We start from the raw sequence: 15,235 nt of genomic DNA, 5'->3' as shown, positions 1-15,235 counted from the left end.
TGATTCTCTATAGGCACAAATTGATATCCTGGGGGGCAAATAAACACTGATAGATAAATTTCAATTTAAAATTCCTGAACTTATCGCTAGAAAAATTTTAATGTGATATATCTATGCCTCAGTTATGTAGACTACAAACTTCGTTAGGGAGGCAACAAGGGGAAAACAGTATGGTTAAACCAATTTTAGCTTGATTGGCTTTAGCACTGAGCAATGAGATATGATTAGAAACACCACACCATAAAAAAAAACATTAGTATAACTGGACAAGGGAAATAACTCTGTCATTTAACACTGAACAAGGGAAATAACTCCATCATTTTACACTGAACAAGGGAAATAACTCCATCATTTTACACTGAACAAGGGAAATAACTCTGTCATTTTACACTGAACAAGGGAAATAACTCCACCATTTCAATTGAAGCATATATGTCTCACACAACTAATTCAGCCAATCAGCTGGTGTTTCACCTGAACCAAGTCCCTGAAGAAAACATATTTCTTAGGTTTGTAGCTATTTCGTAAGTAAATAACACATGAAATGGGTACTTTCTATACACGAGAATAAAGATCAGGATGTTGAGATTTTGAAAATTCAAAATATACACTCCTGGTATAAATAGAAAGACGTAGGATTCCAGGTGTAAAAAGGCGGAAATTCCCCAGTCCACTGTAAATATCAGGGTTACTGTCTTCAAAGTATTAGTGTGCTCTTATATGCTATTAAACCTATCCAAAAACATCATTATTCTGGTAGGTAAATCTAAGTTTCACAACATTTGAACTTCAAATGAGTGAATGAGGGGATGGGGTCATTGGTAATAACATATCTTGCAATAATTAGTTGTGTGAGACCTATATATATACATAAGTATACACTGAACATGGGAAATAATTCAGATGCCTTGGATTTTTTTCTATACGGTGTTATGTTTAAAAGTCACAGTAGATTTTCTAATGTTCTAATCATTGATGTTCTCGGACAGTAATTGATATACATATTACATGATTATTGATGTTCTGGGACAGGAATCGATATAGATATTAAACAATAGTTATTATTGTTGTACAAATGATATATTAACTAAAGATATTGTCAACAAAAACATGTCTCTCCTTCTCCCATACTAGGAATTGAATTTTTGGCATATATTTGACCAAGGTCGCAATTATCTAATGAAAGAGTACTGTATTTCATCAGTGGAGTGATCAATAACAATAATAACAAAAAAGGTAAAAACTGCCATAATAGTAAGCCAATCCAAAAAATATGTCAAGGCACAAAACTTGAGTGTGATCATCACATTCACAGAGTTTGATAAAAACTAAAGGAAATATCCCAGATGGTTTTGTTCAGACAGACAGATTGACAACTTTGATAGTCCCATAAACAGTAAGGTGATTTTGAGACAGTGTTTCCCTGTAGTAGCTGGTGGCTAACTCAATTAACATCATACAGGAGACCTCTCAAATGCAATATAGAGAAAATGGAAGAAGACAATTCAGCAAATTACAATCCCCCATCAGATGTAAAACTAAATGCCAAGAATGCACAGATCAGAAAATTGGAACAGGAACTGATTCTACAAGCTGTTTGTTTGACAGACCCACCATGTTCAGTAATTCAACTGCAGTTGTGTCATTATTTGCTAATACTGCTTTTAATATGTAGTTAGTATTTTACCTATATGTGTTCGTGTGTACCGGAAGTCAGCCTTTCCATTGAATGCTAAATTTACGTAATGCAGCAAACCTTTAGCGAGCATTTTTGGCGCCAATTTTACAGAGTGCATGATTAATTCAATTCAAATCACTGCCTCCATTAGGGATCGAACCCAGGTCCTCTCCCTTACTAGTTTAATGCTCAAACATCAAACTAAAGAGAAGATCTCTCTAGACAAGAGTATATATTCCAGCTAGCATTTACCAGGGTTACATACTCCCCCTCCAGGAAAGAACTTGTCCTCAAGTTTTCCAGGGGTTATAGCGATGTTTTGGCAAGCAGCATTAAGTACAATAACAGAGTCCCTATGTAGGTGCCAATTTAAGAGACCTTATGATTAATTAGATTTAAATTACTACCTCCGCTAGGAATCGACCTATCAGAAGTCATCTCTATGGAGGCAATTTTGTTTTTAATTTCAATTTTTTTTACACAAAATTAAAATTCATCTCGTAGTCATCCGTCCAAAAAAGTTTTATTGAATTCCATTGAATAGTCAATCAGAGGCCTTGGCGGCTATCCTGGGTGACCCATCAGACGACTATCTTGGGTGACCCATCAGACGGCTATCTTGGGTGACCAATCAGACGGCTATCTTGGGTGACCGATCAGACGGCTATCTTGGGTGACCGATCAGACGGCTATCTTGGGTGACCAATCAGACGGCTATCTTGGGTGACCCATCAGACGACTATCTTGGGTGACCCATCAGACGGCTATCTTGGGTGACCCATCAGGCGGCTATCTTGGGTGACCGATCGGAAACCTGATATAGATTTCGCACATATAAAATGTATAAGAATTACTATCAGCAACTTTTGTTGAAAATCTCCTCAGTAGTTTTGGAGGAGTAGCCAGCAGATTGTTGTGTCTACAGACAGACGGACACACAGCCTGATTCCAGTATCCCCACCCCCCTTTAGTGTTATATGATTATTTATAATACTACAAACAGTATAATGTGTCAAGTGAAACACAATCGATAAACTCAATCAATATATATGTTAGCAGTTGACCAAACTCAACAGGTTGATAAATAAAATCAAGTATGTAAAACAAATCCTGCAATATCACATTCCTCTGCATAAAAAAAGATGCACATTGATTCCATTCCACATTTACTAACAAAATTCTCTGGTTATATGGTTTGTTTTCTTTAACGTTATATTAATAGCCAGGGTCATTTAAGGACGTGCCAGATTTTGGAGGTAGAGGAAAGCCAGAGTGCCTTGAGTAAAAACCACCGGCCTACGGTCAGTACCTGGCAACTGCCCCACTTAGGTTTCGAAATCACAACCCAGAGGTGGGGGGGGCTAGTGAAAAAGTGTCCGGACACCTTAATCACTCGGCCATTGGATAATTCAGCAGCTTGCAGTAATACACATACATACTTTCCCATGGTCATGTTGACTCCTGAAAATCATTAATTTAGCTGACCAGGTCATGCCCTTGTCCACATGTCCAGGTTTTGTCTTTGTCCACATGTCAAAGTTTTGTCTTTGTCCACATGTCGAGGTTTTGTCTTTGTCCACATGTCCAGGTTTTGTCTTTGTCCACATGTCCAGGTTTTGTCTATGTCCACATGTCCAGGTTTTTGTCTATGTCCACATGTCGAGGTTTTGTCTTTGTCCACATGTCCAGGTTTTGTCTTTGTCCACATGTCCAGGTTTTGTCTTTGTCCACATGTCCAGGTTTTGTCTTTGTCTAAGTGTCCAGGTTTTGTCTTTGTCCACATGTCCAGGTTTTGTCTTTGTCCACATGTCCAGGTTTTGTCTTTGTCCACATGTCCAGGTTTTGTCTTTGTCTAAGTGTCCAGGTTTTGTCTTTGTCCACATGTCCAGGTTTTGTCTTTGTCCACATGTCCAGGTTTTGTCTTTGTCTAAGTGTCCAGGTTTTGTCCTTGTCCACATGTCCAGTTTTTGTCTTTGTCCAACTGTCCAGGTTTTGCCTTTGTCATCATGACCAGGTTGTCTTTGTCAACATGTCCAGGTTTTGTCTTTGTCCATGTGTCCAGATTTTGTCCTTGTCAACATGTCCAGATTTTGTCCTTGTAAACATGTCCAGGTTTTGTCTTTGTCCACGTGTCCAGGTTTTGTCTTTGTCCATGTGTCCAGGTTTTGCCTTTGTCCACATGTCCAGGTTTTGTCCTTGTCCACATGTCCAGGTTTTGTCTTTGTCCAACTGTCCAGGTTGTCTTTGTCCACATGTCCAAGTTGTCTTTGTCCACATGTCCAGGTTTTGTCTTTGTCCACATGTCCAGATTTCGTCCGTACCACCGTACTTACCCTTCCCATGCACATCCTCTTGTTCATGGCTGATAGAGCAGATGCGGCAGATGAGTGGTCATAGAATTCCACAAAGCAGTAGGGGTCAGTTCCGGTCTGTAATGTAAAACAATAATCTATAAATAGTAATATTCTGTCTCACTCTGTAGATACAACATACAATGGTTAGGGAATATGGAAATTCTAATCAAATGTTCAAACTCTGATGAATTTCATACCCCTATACTGACATCACAATTCAGACTTTTTCTCATTCTCTCCCGTGACTTCTGGGAATAAAAATGTGGATGAAATGAGGAATGTAAAAATGATTTTCAATTTCTTTTCTTTTTAATGTTTAGTGCCACCAAAGTAATACAGGGTTTGAAAACAACATTTAAACCTGGAATTAAGTTGAAATGAACAACATAAATACAAAGTACATTTGTTTAATTTAGCTAGAGAAAATGAAATTGAAGCATGCAGAGACAGCAGTCATTGATCAAATCAATATAGATTTATTTTTAGTTATATTTGAAGAAGCTATCATAATTTTGTGTCTCCAGTATGCATCTTCAATATCAGTGTGGCACCACATTAATACAGAAAGCTCTTCATGGCCATGGATTCTAAAATCTGATAGATGTTCTATATTTATACAGAATGTTGTCCGAGGCCATGGATTCTAAAATCTGATAGATGTTCTACATTTATACAGAATGTTGTCCGAGTCAATGAAGTCTAAAATCTGATAGATGTTCTATATTTATACAGAATGTTGTCCGAGTCAATGAAGTCTAAAATCTGACAGATGTTCTACATTTATACAGAATGTTGTCCGAGTCAATGAAGTCTAAAATCTGATAGATGTTTTATATTTATACAGAATGTTGTCTGAGGCCATGGATTCTAAAATCTGATAGATGTTCTACATTTATACAGAATGTTGTCCGAGTCAATGAAGTCTAAAATCTGATAGATGTTCTACATTTATACAGAATGTTGTCCGAGTCAAAGGATTCTAAAATCTGATAGATATTCTACATTTATACAGAATGTTGTCCGAGGCCATGGATTCTAAAATCTGATAGATGTTCTACATTTATACAGAATGTTGTCCGATTCAATGGATTCTAAAATCTGATAGATGTTCTACATTTATACAGAATGTTGTCCGAGGCCATGGATTCTAAAATCTGATAGATGTTCTATATTTATACAGAATGTTGTCCGAGTCAATGGATTCTAAAATCTGATAGATGTTCTACATTTATACAGAATGTTGTCCGAGGCCATGGATTCTAAAATCTGATAGATGTTCTATATTTATACAGAATGTTGTCCGAGTCAATGGATTCTAAAATCTGATAGATGTTCTATATTTATACAGAATGTTGTCCGAGGCCATGGATTCTAAAATCTGATAGATGTTCTACATTTATACAGAATGTTGTCCGAGGCCATGGATTCTAAAATCTGATAGATGTTCTACATTTATACAGAATGTTGTCCGAGTCAATGGATTCTAAAATCTGATAGATGTTCTACATTTATACAGAATGTTGTCCGAGTCAATGGATTCTAAAATCTGATAGATAGTCTACATTTATACAGAATGTTGTCCGAGGCCATGGATTCTAAAATCTGATAGACGTTCTATATTTATACAGAATGTTGTCCGAGGCCATGGATTCTAAAATCTGATAGATGTTCTACATTTATACAAAATGTTGTCCGAGTCAATGGATTCTAAAATCTGATAGATGTTCTATATTTATACAGAATGTTGTCCGAGGCCATGGATTCTAAAATCTGATAGATGTTCTATATTTATACAGAATGTTGTCCGAGTCAATGGATTCTAAAATCTGATAGATGTTCTACATTTATACAGAATGTTGTCCGAGGCCATGGATTCTAAAATCTGATAGATGTTCTATATTTATACAGAATGTTGTCCGAGTCAATGGATTCTAAAATCTGATAGATGTTCTATCTAATAAAGATAAAGGTTGGAAGCCAAATTTTGTCAAGTGATATTCTTTATTTCAAAGTTTTATTGATATCAAATTTCTGTTACAGTAAAACTGTGTTAGTAGTAGCTTGATACATACAATATAAGGTAAAGAATATTGTTTTTTGTTATGTTGAAAACACTAATGGATAAATATCAATTTGGAGTTATGTACTCAATCTAAACAATAGCAAATATTCAAATATTTTTCTAGACTACTTTCATCAATACAATTTTTTTAATATCATTGTCCTCTGACCTGTTTTGGCCAAAGTTGACCTTAAGTGACCTTTCTTAACCTTGGCTGGTATATAAACCTTTACTATGATTCAATTTGAGGACAGCTATATGTGCACCTGCTGACCTGATTATTAGACCAAGTGGTCTCGAGACAGGAACAAGCGCCTGCGAGATTGTCACAGGTCTGGCATTCCGATTCTGAGCAGATTGTCGTAGATCGCTCAACCCATCTCGACCCCTGGGTGCTGTTTGTCGCTAGTAAATATGTTTTATGTAGATTTGAGGATTTTCCATTCCCTTCCAATGAAAATTCACAAGAAAGGCTCTGTCAATTAAATTTTCTGTGCCTTTAATTGAATTCCCTTTCCTACAATTACATTGTATCATCCATGGCTACTTTTTCCACCAGAGCCTCGTGGCGGCTGCCATTCCATTTTTTTTCAATTTCTAAATTTAAAATGATAAACCTGCAGGGAGATTGGAAACACTGCAGATTGTCTGTAACATTTCCCAACAAAACACAATCATTTACATTTAAATTTTAATCAAAGGCTTTTCTGCATACTTCAGAACATACACAATTCATTAAGAGAGTCAGTATAGGAGTTGACAGTAGAAACTTAAACAAGGGCAAATCTGTGCATCATTATAGTGTGTGAGCTCCCAGCCTCTGTTTACAGTTAGTACCTAACCAACCTTTGTGCTGAGAAACTCTTTTGGCTTTGATCACCATTAACAAACAGGTGGACAAGGTGTGTGTGCTTACGTCTACTACAGCAATACAGATATATAATTAGGTAGGACAACAGGTTCACAAGGTTAAAATGAAAGATATCATGATGACCAGCCCACACCTCTTCCAACAATATACTTTCTACCCAGCTAACAATTGTAGCCCCACCTACGACCAGCTAATCCATCTGTAGGAATCAAACATCACTAGCCCCACCTACGACCAGCTAATCCATCTGTAGGAATCAAACATCACTCACTAATTGACACATCTATAACCACATACCAGCATACTGTTCTTACAATTGAATTTTCCTCCATTGTATTCAACTTCAATTTATGTGATGCTCAAATCAGAATTAAATTTCACTTGAGGAATTGTGAGTATTATAGGATTTTAATTTACTTAGGGCATAGAGAGGACGCATCTTGATAGCACCAACACTGCCGCGTGACATTGCCATTTCTCTCTCACAATTACCCCATTGGTTGAATTCATTCATACTCATTATTTTAATGGGTGATATATTCATTCCCTTTGTTTGTTTTACCGGAGACCCTACCGTCCTGATTGACCCTAACCATTTGACTCCCGCAGGACCTATGTGTCGCCATGTCAACCACCCCGTGATGTACCATGGCCATTCTTCACAGCCCCGTGAAGATTTACAGGTTAAACATTGTATCCAACACTGTCGTTAATCTCAATCAGGCGAAGGCTTGGGGTCGTCGTCGTGGTAATGGTGCAGTACTGCACTACATTTCTCCTGCTTTACCAGGAATCTGTAGCTTACAAGCGTCAGTAGAACCAGGAATCTGTAGCTTACAAGCGTCAGTAGAACCAGACTGGACCAATACAGATACCTTCTACCATAGGTGACATCCCACTGTGACCATCACTGGTCCACAGTAAACTTTAAACAAGCCACCTACCAATGGATGGACACACACTTGTTTCTCTCCATATACAACATTAGGTTTAGTTACCCATTCAGAAATCATCACCAATTTTAAGAGTCCAGCATATTGTGTAGTTCAGCATGACAACTGTTTTGTGATTCAGTAGTTTATGGAAAGGGAGCTCAGACAAGATTTTGTTATAATCAGACTGAGTAATGTGTTCAAAAGTATCAGGGTAAAATAGAAGTTGATGTCAACAAGATGGCAGCCACAATTAGAGGTGTAACACACAACAGCTCAGGACGTTTCTTGATATTGTATGATCTTATATTGATGACTGACCTTGTATTAACACTGTATCACCTTGTATTAATGACTGACCTTGTATTAATACTGTATCACCCTGTATTAATGACTGACCTTGTATTAACACTGTATGACCTTGTATTAATGACTGACCTTGTATTAATACTGTATCACCTTGTATTAACTTTGAATAGCCTTGTGAGACCTTGTATGACCTTGGATGTCCTTGTATGATCTTGTATTAATGTTGAATTACCTTGTTTTAAAAATGAATGACCTTGCATTAACACTGAATGACTTTGAATGGCCTTGTATTAGTATTGGATGACGTTGTAGTATCTTGTTCAGCATTGGATGATGTTGTATGACCTTGTATTAGTATTGGATGATGTTGTATGACCTTGTATTAACATTGGATGATGTTTTATGACCTTGTATTAGTATTGGATGATGTTGTATGACCTTGTATTAACATTGGATGATGTTGTATGACCTTGTATTAGTATTGGATGATGTTGTATGACCTTGTATTAACATTGGATGATGTTGTATGACCTTGTATTAACATTGGATGATGTTTAATGACTTTGCATTAGTATTGGATGATGTTGTATGACCTTGTATTAACATTGGATGATGTTGTATGACCTTGTATTAGTATTGGATGATGTTGTATGACCTTGTATTAACATTTGATGATGATGTATGACCTTGTATTAGTATTTGGATGATGTTGTATGACCTTGTATTAACATTGGACGATGTTGTATGACCTTGTATTAGTATTGGATGATGTTGTATGACCTTGTATTAACATTGGATGATGTTGTATGACCTTGTATTAACATTGGATGATGTTGTATGACCTTGTATTAGTATTGGATGATGTTGTATGACCTTGTATTAACATTGGATGATGTTTTATGACCTTGTATTAGTATTGGATGATGTTGTATGACCTTGTATTAACATTGGACGATGTTGTATGACCTTGTATTAACATTGGACGATGTTGTATGACCTTGTATTAGTATTGGATGATGTTGTATGACCTTGTATTAGTATTGGATGATGTTGTATGACCTTGTATTAGTATTGGATGATGTTGTATGACCTTGTATTAGTATTGGACGATGTTGTATGACCTTGTATTAGTATTGGATAACATTGATTGAACTTGTATAAGCATTTGATGACATTTGATGACATTGTATGACATTGTATGACCTTGTATTAGCATTTGATGACCTTGCGTGACTTTGACCTGGGGTCATTGCTTAAGAATATATGATCAGTGTCGCAATAAGAACTTTAAATACAAGGACAACACCAGAAACCTAAATACAGATCAGATATTACCGTATTTGACCTAATAAGGGCGCAGGGCGCGGGTAATTGACAGTGGGGGCGCCCTTATTAAGATTAGTTATTCTGAAGTTTTATGAAACAGACTATACCTTATAGCAGAATACCCAAGGTTGTGGAAACGGTAAAATATTCAGTCATAAAAATATTCCAGATGAAGATATCTATTCATTATCATATATTAAGCTTAAACATCACTTGAATACTCCTGTAAACTTGTAAACCATGCCAGCTGATCTTTAGACCAGAGAACCTGTGTTCCACCATTTATGTTCAAATGGAACTCTCTTGTGTTCTATTTATAGAAACAGGGGATTTCCCAGATCATATCAGACATCGTTTTCTTTGACCTCATAATTGATTTACAATGTCTTTTACCAGCTTTCTGTTCTGAACAAAAGTTATTTATCAACAAGAATGAAGTCTTTACTTTATCTTCAAATAAAGATGGTAAGTTATTATTTGTATGTGTGTTTAGTTTTGGGTGCTCTTTGCACTGACATGTCATCTGTAGCCTGTAGGAATACACAAAATGTGGCGAAAACATGTGTTCCAGTTACTTAATTTGCTGAAGAAAATTGAACACATAAAGTAGCAAAATATTTCACATGAATTATTACTTTTGAACACCATTTTGACACTCAGTCAAAGATTTATTTCCTTGAAAAAAGGTAGGGGCGCCCTTATTAGGTCAAATACGGTAAATACAAGGACAACACCAGAAACCTAAATACAGATGAGATATTAAATACAAGGACAACACCAGAAACCTAAATACAGATCAGATAGAGTCATTACAAGAGTACCACTGATACTTTGGGAGATTCAATTCCTGTACTGTCTACAAACTTGTGATGTATTTAATGGCAGTTTTGCATGCTGTCACACAACTGCAGGTCTCATGTCCATGTGTAATCGCTGGGCTGTGACATTATTGCTTGTGTGTGGCACCAACCTCCCAAAAGACATTTTTGCAGACACTAGCAATGGCCAGCATGAGAATCAACTACTTCAAACCCTGGATAGGCACTCAGGTCCCTGTCTGACAATACACACACCTACTCACTTGTCCAACATGCGATCTAACCCCCTATAGCAGACAACTGCACCGCATGTTGCTGCCCAATGGGGCTCCAGATAGTAGAACCCTTTGATTGTCTTCATGCCAACAAGCTTTGCCTGGATTGACAGATATTCTAAAGCATATAATATAGGGTAGGAAAAGTATATTTCTTTTTTTACACCATCAGAGGGACCCTCATACAAACCTATACTATCAAAAGGGACCCAATACAAACATTTACCATCAAAGTGACCCCAATACAAACATTTACCATCAAAGGGACCCCAATACAAACATTTACCATCAAAGTGACCCCAATACAAATGTTTACCATCAAAGGGACCCCAATGCAAACATTTACCATCAAAGGGACCCAATACAAGTGTTTACCATCAAAGGGACCCCAATACAAACATTTACCATCAAAGTGACCCCAATACAAACATTTACCACCAAAGGGACCCCAATACAAATGTTTACCATCAAAGGGACCCCAATGCAAACATTTACCATCAAAGGGACCCAATACAAAAGTTTACCATCAAAGGGACCAAAATACAAATGTTTACCACCAAAGGGACCCAATACAAATGTTTACCATCAAAGGGACCCCAATACAAACATTTACCATCAAAGGGATCCCAATACAAATGTTTACCATCAAAGGGACCCAATACAAACATTTACCATCAAAGGGACCCCAATACAAACATTTACCATCAAAGGGACCCAATACAAACATTTACCATCAAAGGGACCCCAATACAAATGTTAACCATCAAAGGGACCCAATACAAACATTTACCATCAAAGGGACCCAATACAAACATTTACCATCAAAGGGACCCCAATACAAATGTTTACCATCAAAGGGACCCCAATACAAATGTTTACCATCAAAGGGACCCCAATACAAACATTTACCATCAAAGGGACCCAAATACAAACATTTACCATCAAAGGGACCCAATACAAACATTTACCACCAAAGGGACCCCAATACAAACATTTACCATCAAAGGGACCCCAATACAAATGTTTACCATCAAAGGGACCCAATACAAATGTTTACCATCAAAGGGACACCAATACAAGTGTTTACCACCAAAGGGACCCCAATACAAATGTTTACCATCAAAGGGACACCAATACAAACATTTACCATCAAAGGGACCCAAATACAAACATTTACCATCAAAGGGACCCAATACAAACATTTACCATCAAAGGGACCCCAATACAAATGTTTACCATCAAAGGGACCCAATACAAATGTTTACCATCAAAGGGACCCAATACAAACATTTACCATCAAAGGGACCCAAATACAAACATTTACCATCAAAGGGACCCAATACAAACATTTACCATCAAAGGGACCCAATACAAATGTTTACCATCAAAGGGACCCAATACAAATGTTTACCATCAAAGGGACACCAATACAAGTGTTTACCACCAAAGGGACCCCAATACAAATGTTTACCATCAAAGGGACACCAATACAAACATTTACCATCAAAGGGACCCAAATACAAACATTTACCATCAAAGGGACCCAATACAAACATTTACCATCAAAGGGACCCAATACAAATGTTTACTACCAAAGGGACCCAATACAAGTGTTTACTACCAAAGGGACACCAATACAAGTGTTTACTACCAAAGGGACCCAATACAAACATTTACCATCAAAGGGACCCCAATACAAACATTTACCATCAAAGGGACCCCAATACAAATGTTTACCATCAAAGGGACCCCAATACAAACATTACCATCAAAGGGACCCCAATACAAATGTTTACCATCAAAGGGACCCCAATACAAACATTTACCATCAAAGGGACCCAATACAAATGTTTACCATCAAAGGGACCAAAATACATTTCCACTTTTGAAATTTTGAAGGTCCCGTTTTATGAAGCGTACACCTTTGAAGTTTTGTGAAGAATTGTGTAGGTATGTTCCAGAAGACTATTTGACCTTGCAGTACAACCATGATCACCTTTGGTTGAGGTCATCAAGAATCTTCATGATGGAAAAGACGTCGACATTCATGGATTAATGTGCTGATCAGAAATAAGGTAGAGATATCTATGTGAGAAAAGCTATGGGTCTTCTTAACTCTGTAAAGGTAAAAATGTTTTGACAACTTTCCTCTGCTCTAGCTTAAAAACAATCATATTTATCTTGATCAACTACTTTTCAAATATCAAAATAAACACTTAAAACAAAATATATTTTACTACTTACCTCCAGTAAACCTAAAAAAAGAATATCTATCAACTACTTACCTCTGCTGAGGCGGGTTCCCCTCGCACAGGTGTGGTCTGTAACATAAAGAAGAGGATTAGAGGTGAGATAACAGAATAAACAAGAGGCCCATGGGCCTTAACGGTCACCTGAGATTTGAAATATTTCAGTTAATTTAATTGACCATTTTTGGCCCCGCCCATAAGCCCCAAGGGGTCAGTCAGGGCCAACATGTGCATATAATCAAACTTTCATCCCATGCTGAAAATGTTAACCAAGTTAGAATGAATTCCAATAGAAATCAAACAAATCAGTCAAAAATGTGATTTCCCTATATAAACTATAGTAAAGTTTACCCCCTCCCAAGGGGCAAACTTGAGACCCCAGGGTCATGAAATTCACAATTTTAGTAAAGCACCTTAAGACCCTTCTAACTATAAAGAGTATTTGATTCCACCTTATTTAAGTCTTGAGAAGAAGATTTTTTAAATTTCAGTCAATTTGGCCCTTTTTAGCCCCACCCATCTTTCTTTTAATTTCAGAAATATTTTATTAACAATACAAATATAAATAAATACAAAGTATTGTCAAAAGAATAAGACAACAGGCGCAATGCCTATATCAGTCTTCTTCTATTACTTCCGGTTAGGCTTGGTAGAAAGATGATATGTTTCACTTTATTATTTCTACAGAAATTATATATCATTACATGTATAGTATCTAATTCAAAAAGGGATTACTGTAAGGAATTATATGTTCATCATGAAATTAAATAGAATAGGTGTTATAATTATAGAGATAACTACTATTCAAAATTACTTAGTAAGAAAACAAAACTATTATTTGATAAAGTGAAGACACAACATATTTCCACCAAGCCTAAAATGAAAAGTTATATGTAATGTAATAAACAACAATAACTCACTCACACACATTCATTCATACTTCCATACTAGAATGTTATAAGGATGAATATTTAACATAACAAACTTGCTATAATAGTTGAGTAAATGTATATAATTGTTTTACTACTAAAGACAGTATTACATATAGTTTCTTATTTATACACAGAAAAACGTTTTGAGGATTTAATATATAAGTTTACATATCAGCCCACCCATCAGCCCCTGGGGGTCAGTCAGGGCCAACATGTGCATGCCATCAAACTGTCATCCCATGCTGACATTGTTTACCAAATTAGAATGAATTCCAATAGAAATAAAACAAATAAAAGTCAAAAATGTGATTTTCCTATATAAACTATTGTAAAGTTTACCCCCTCCCCAGGGGCAAACATGAGACCCCAGGGTCATGAAATTTACAATTTTGGTAAAGCACCTTAAGACCCTTCCATCTACGAAGAGTGTTTGATTCCACCATATCTGAGAGTAGAGAAGAAGATTTTTGAAGTTTAAGTCAATTTGACCCTTTTTAGCCCCGCCCCTCAGGCCCCTGGGGGGTGGGGACCATATAATTTACAATTTTGGTTGACCTTTAGCCATAGAAGCTTCCTGCCAAATTTCATGGAATTTGGTTTAGGGGTTTTGGAGAAGAAGTCGAAAATGTAAATTGTTTACGGACGGACGACGGACGACGGACGACGCACGACGGACGACGGACGACGACAGACAAAAGGGGATTAGAATAGGTCACTTGAGACTTTGTCTCAGGTGACCTAAAAACAGACAAAACACAAACTGGGGCAATGTCACTACAATGTTGGAAATTAGTTCCAAATACATTCTTATTGTCAGTCATCTGCTGGAATGTGAGAAAACTCTTAATGGAATTGGACCCAGAAGTGATTTTCATAGCTGTATATTTGTGATTATTCCAGAATTGGTCTCAGTAGCATTGTGGTGACCACAGCCTGTGTTAGTATACCTTACTATACCTACATCAGTTAATGTATACAGGTAACATTACTATACCTACATCAGTTAATGTATACAGGTAACATTACCATACCTACATCAGTTAATGTATACAGGTAACATTACTATACCTACATCAGTTAATGTATACAGGTAACATTACTATACCTACATCAGTTAATGTATACAGGTAACATTACTATACCTACATCAGTTAATGTATACAGGTAACATTACCTAACTATACCTACATCAGTTAATGTATACAGGTAACATTACCTAACTATACCTACATCAGTTAATGTATACAGGTAACATTACCTAACTATACCTACATCAGTTAATGTATACATGTAACATTACTATACCTACATCAGTTAATGTATACATGTAACATTACTATACCTACATCAGTTAATGTATACATGTAACATTACTATACCTACATCAGTTAATGTATACATGTAACATTACTATACCTACATCAGTTAA

At 36.6% G+C, this 15,235-nt stretch overlaps 1 protein-coding gene across 5 annotated transcripts in view; it reads right to left on the bottom strand.

Moving 5' to 3' along the window:
- Positions 1–15,235, bottom strand: part of LOC117339289 (nucleolysin TIAR-like) — a 295,336-nt gene that overhangs the window by 233,924 nt on the left and 46,177 nt on the right. For all 5 annotated transcript variants that reach the window (XR_004535152.1, XR_004535153.1, XM_033900800.1 and 2 more), the window contains exons 5-6: positions 12,911–12,946; positions 4,012–4,107 (exon numbers count right to left, since the gene is read on the bottom strand). Coding sequence is in view for 3 of the 5 variants with exons in the window: in XM_033900800.1 (XP_033756691.1) it covers positions 4,012–4,107; positions 12,911–12,946 (132 nt within the window). In the remaining 2 variants the exon portion in view is untranslated. The remainder of the gene's footprint in view (positions 1–4,011; positions 4,108–12,910; positions 12,947–15,235) is intronic.

The sequence above is a fragment of the Pecten maximus genome, chromosome 12 (assembly GCF_902652985.1).
Source record: "Pecten maximus chromosome 12, xPecMax1.1, whole genome shotgun sequence".
Lineage (NCBI taxonomy): Eukaryota > Metazoa > Mollusca > Bivalvia > Pectinida > Pectinidae > Pecten > Pecten maximus.
This window is presented reverse-complemented; position numbering and strand designations above follow the sequence as displayed.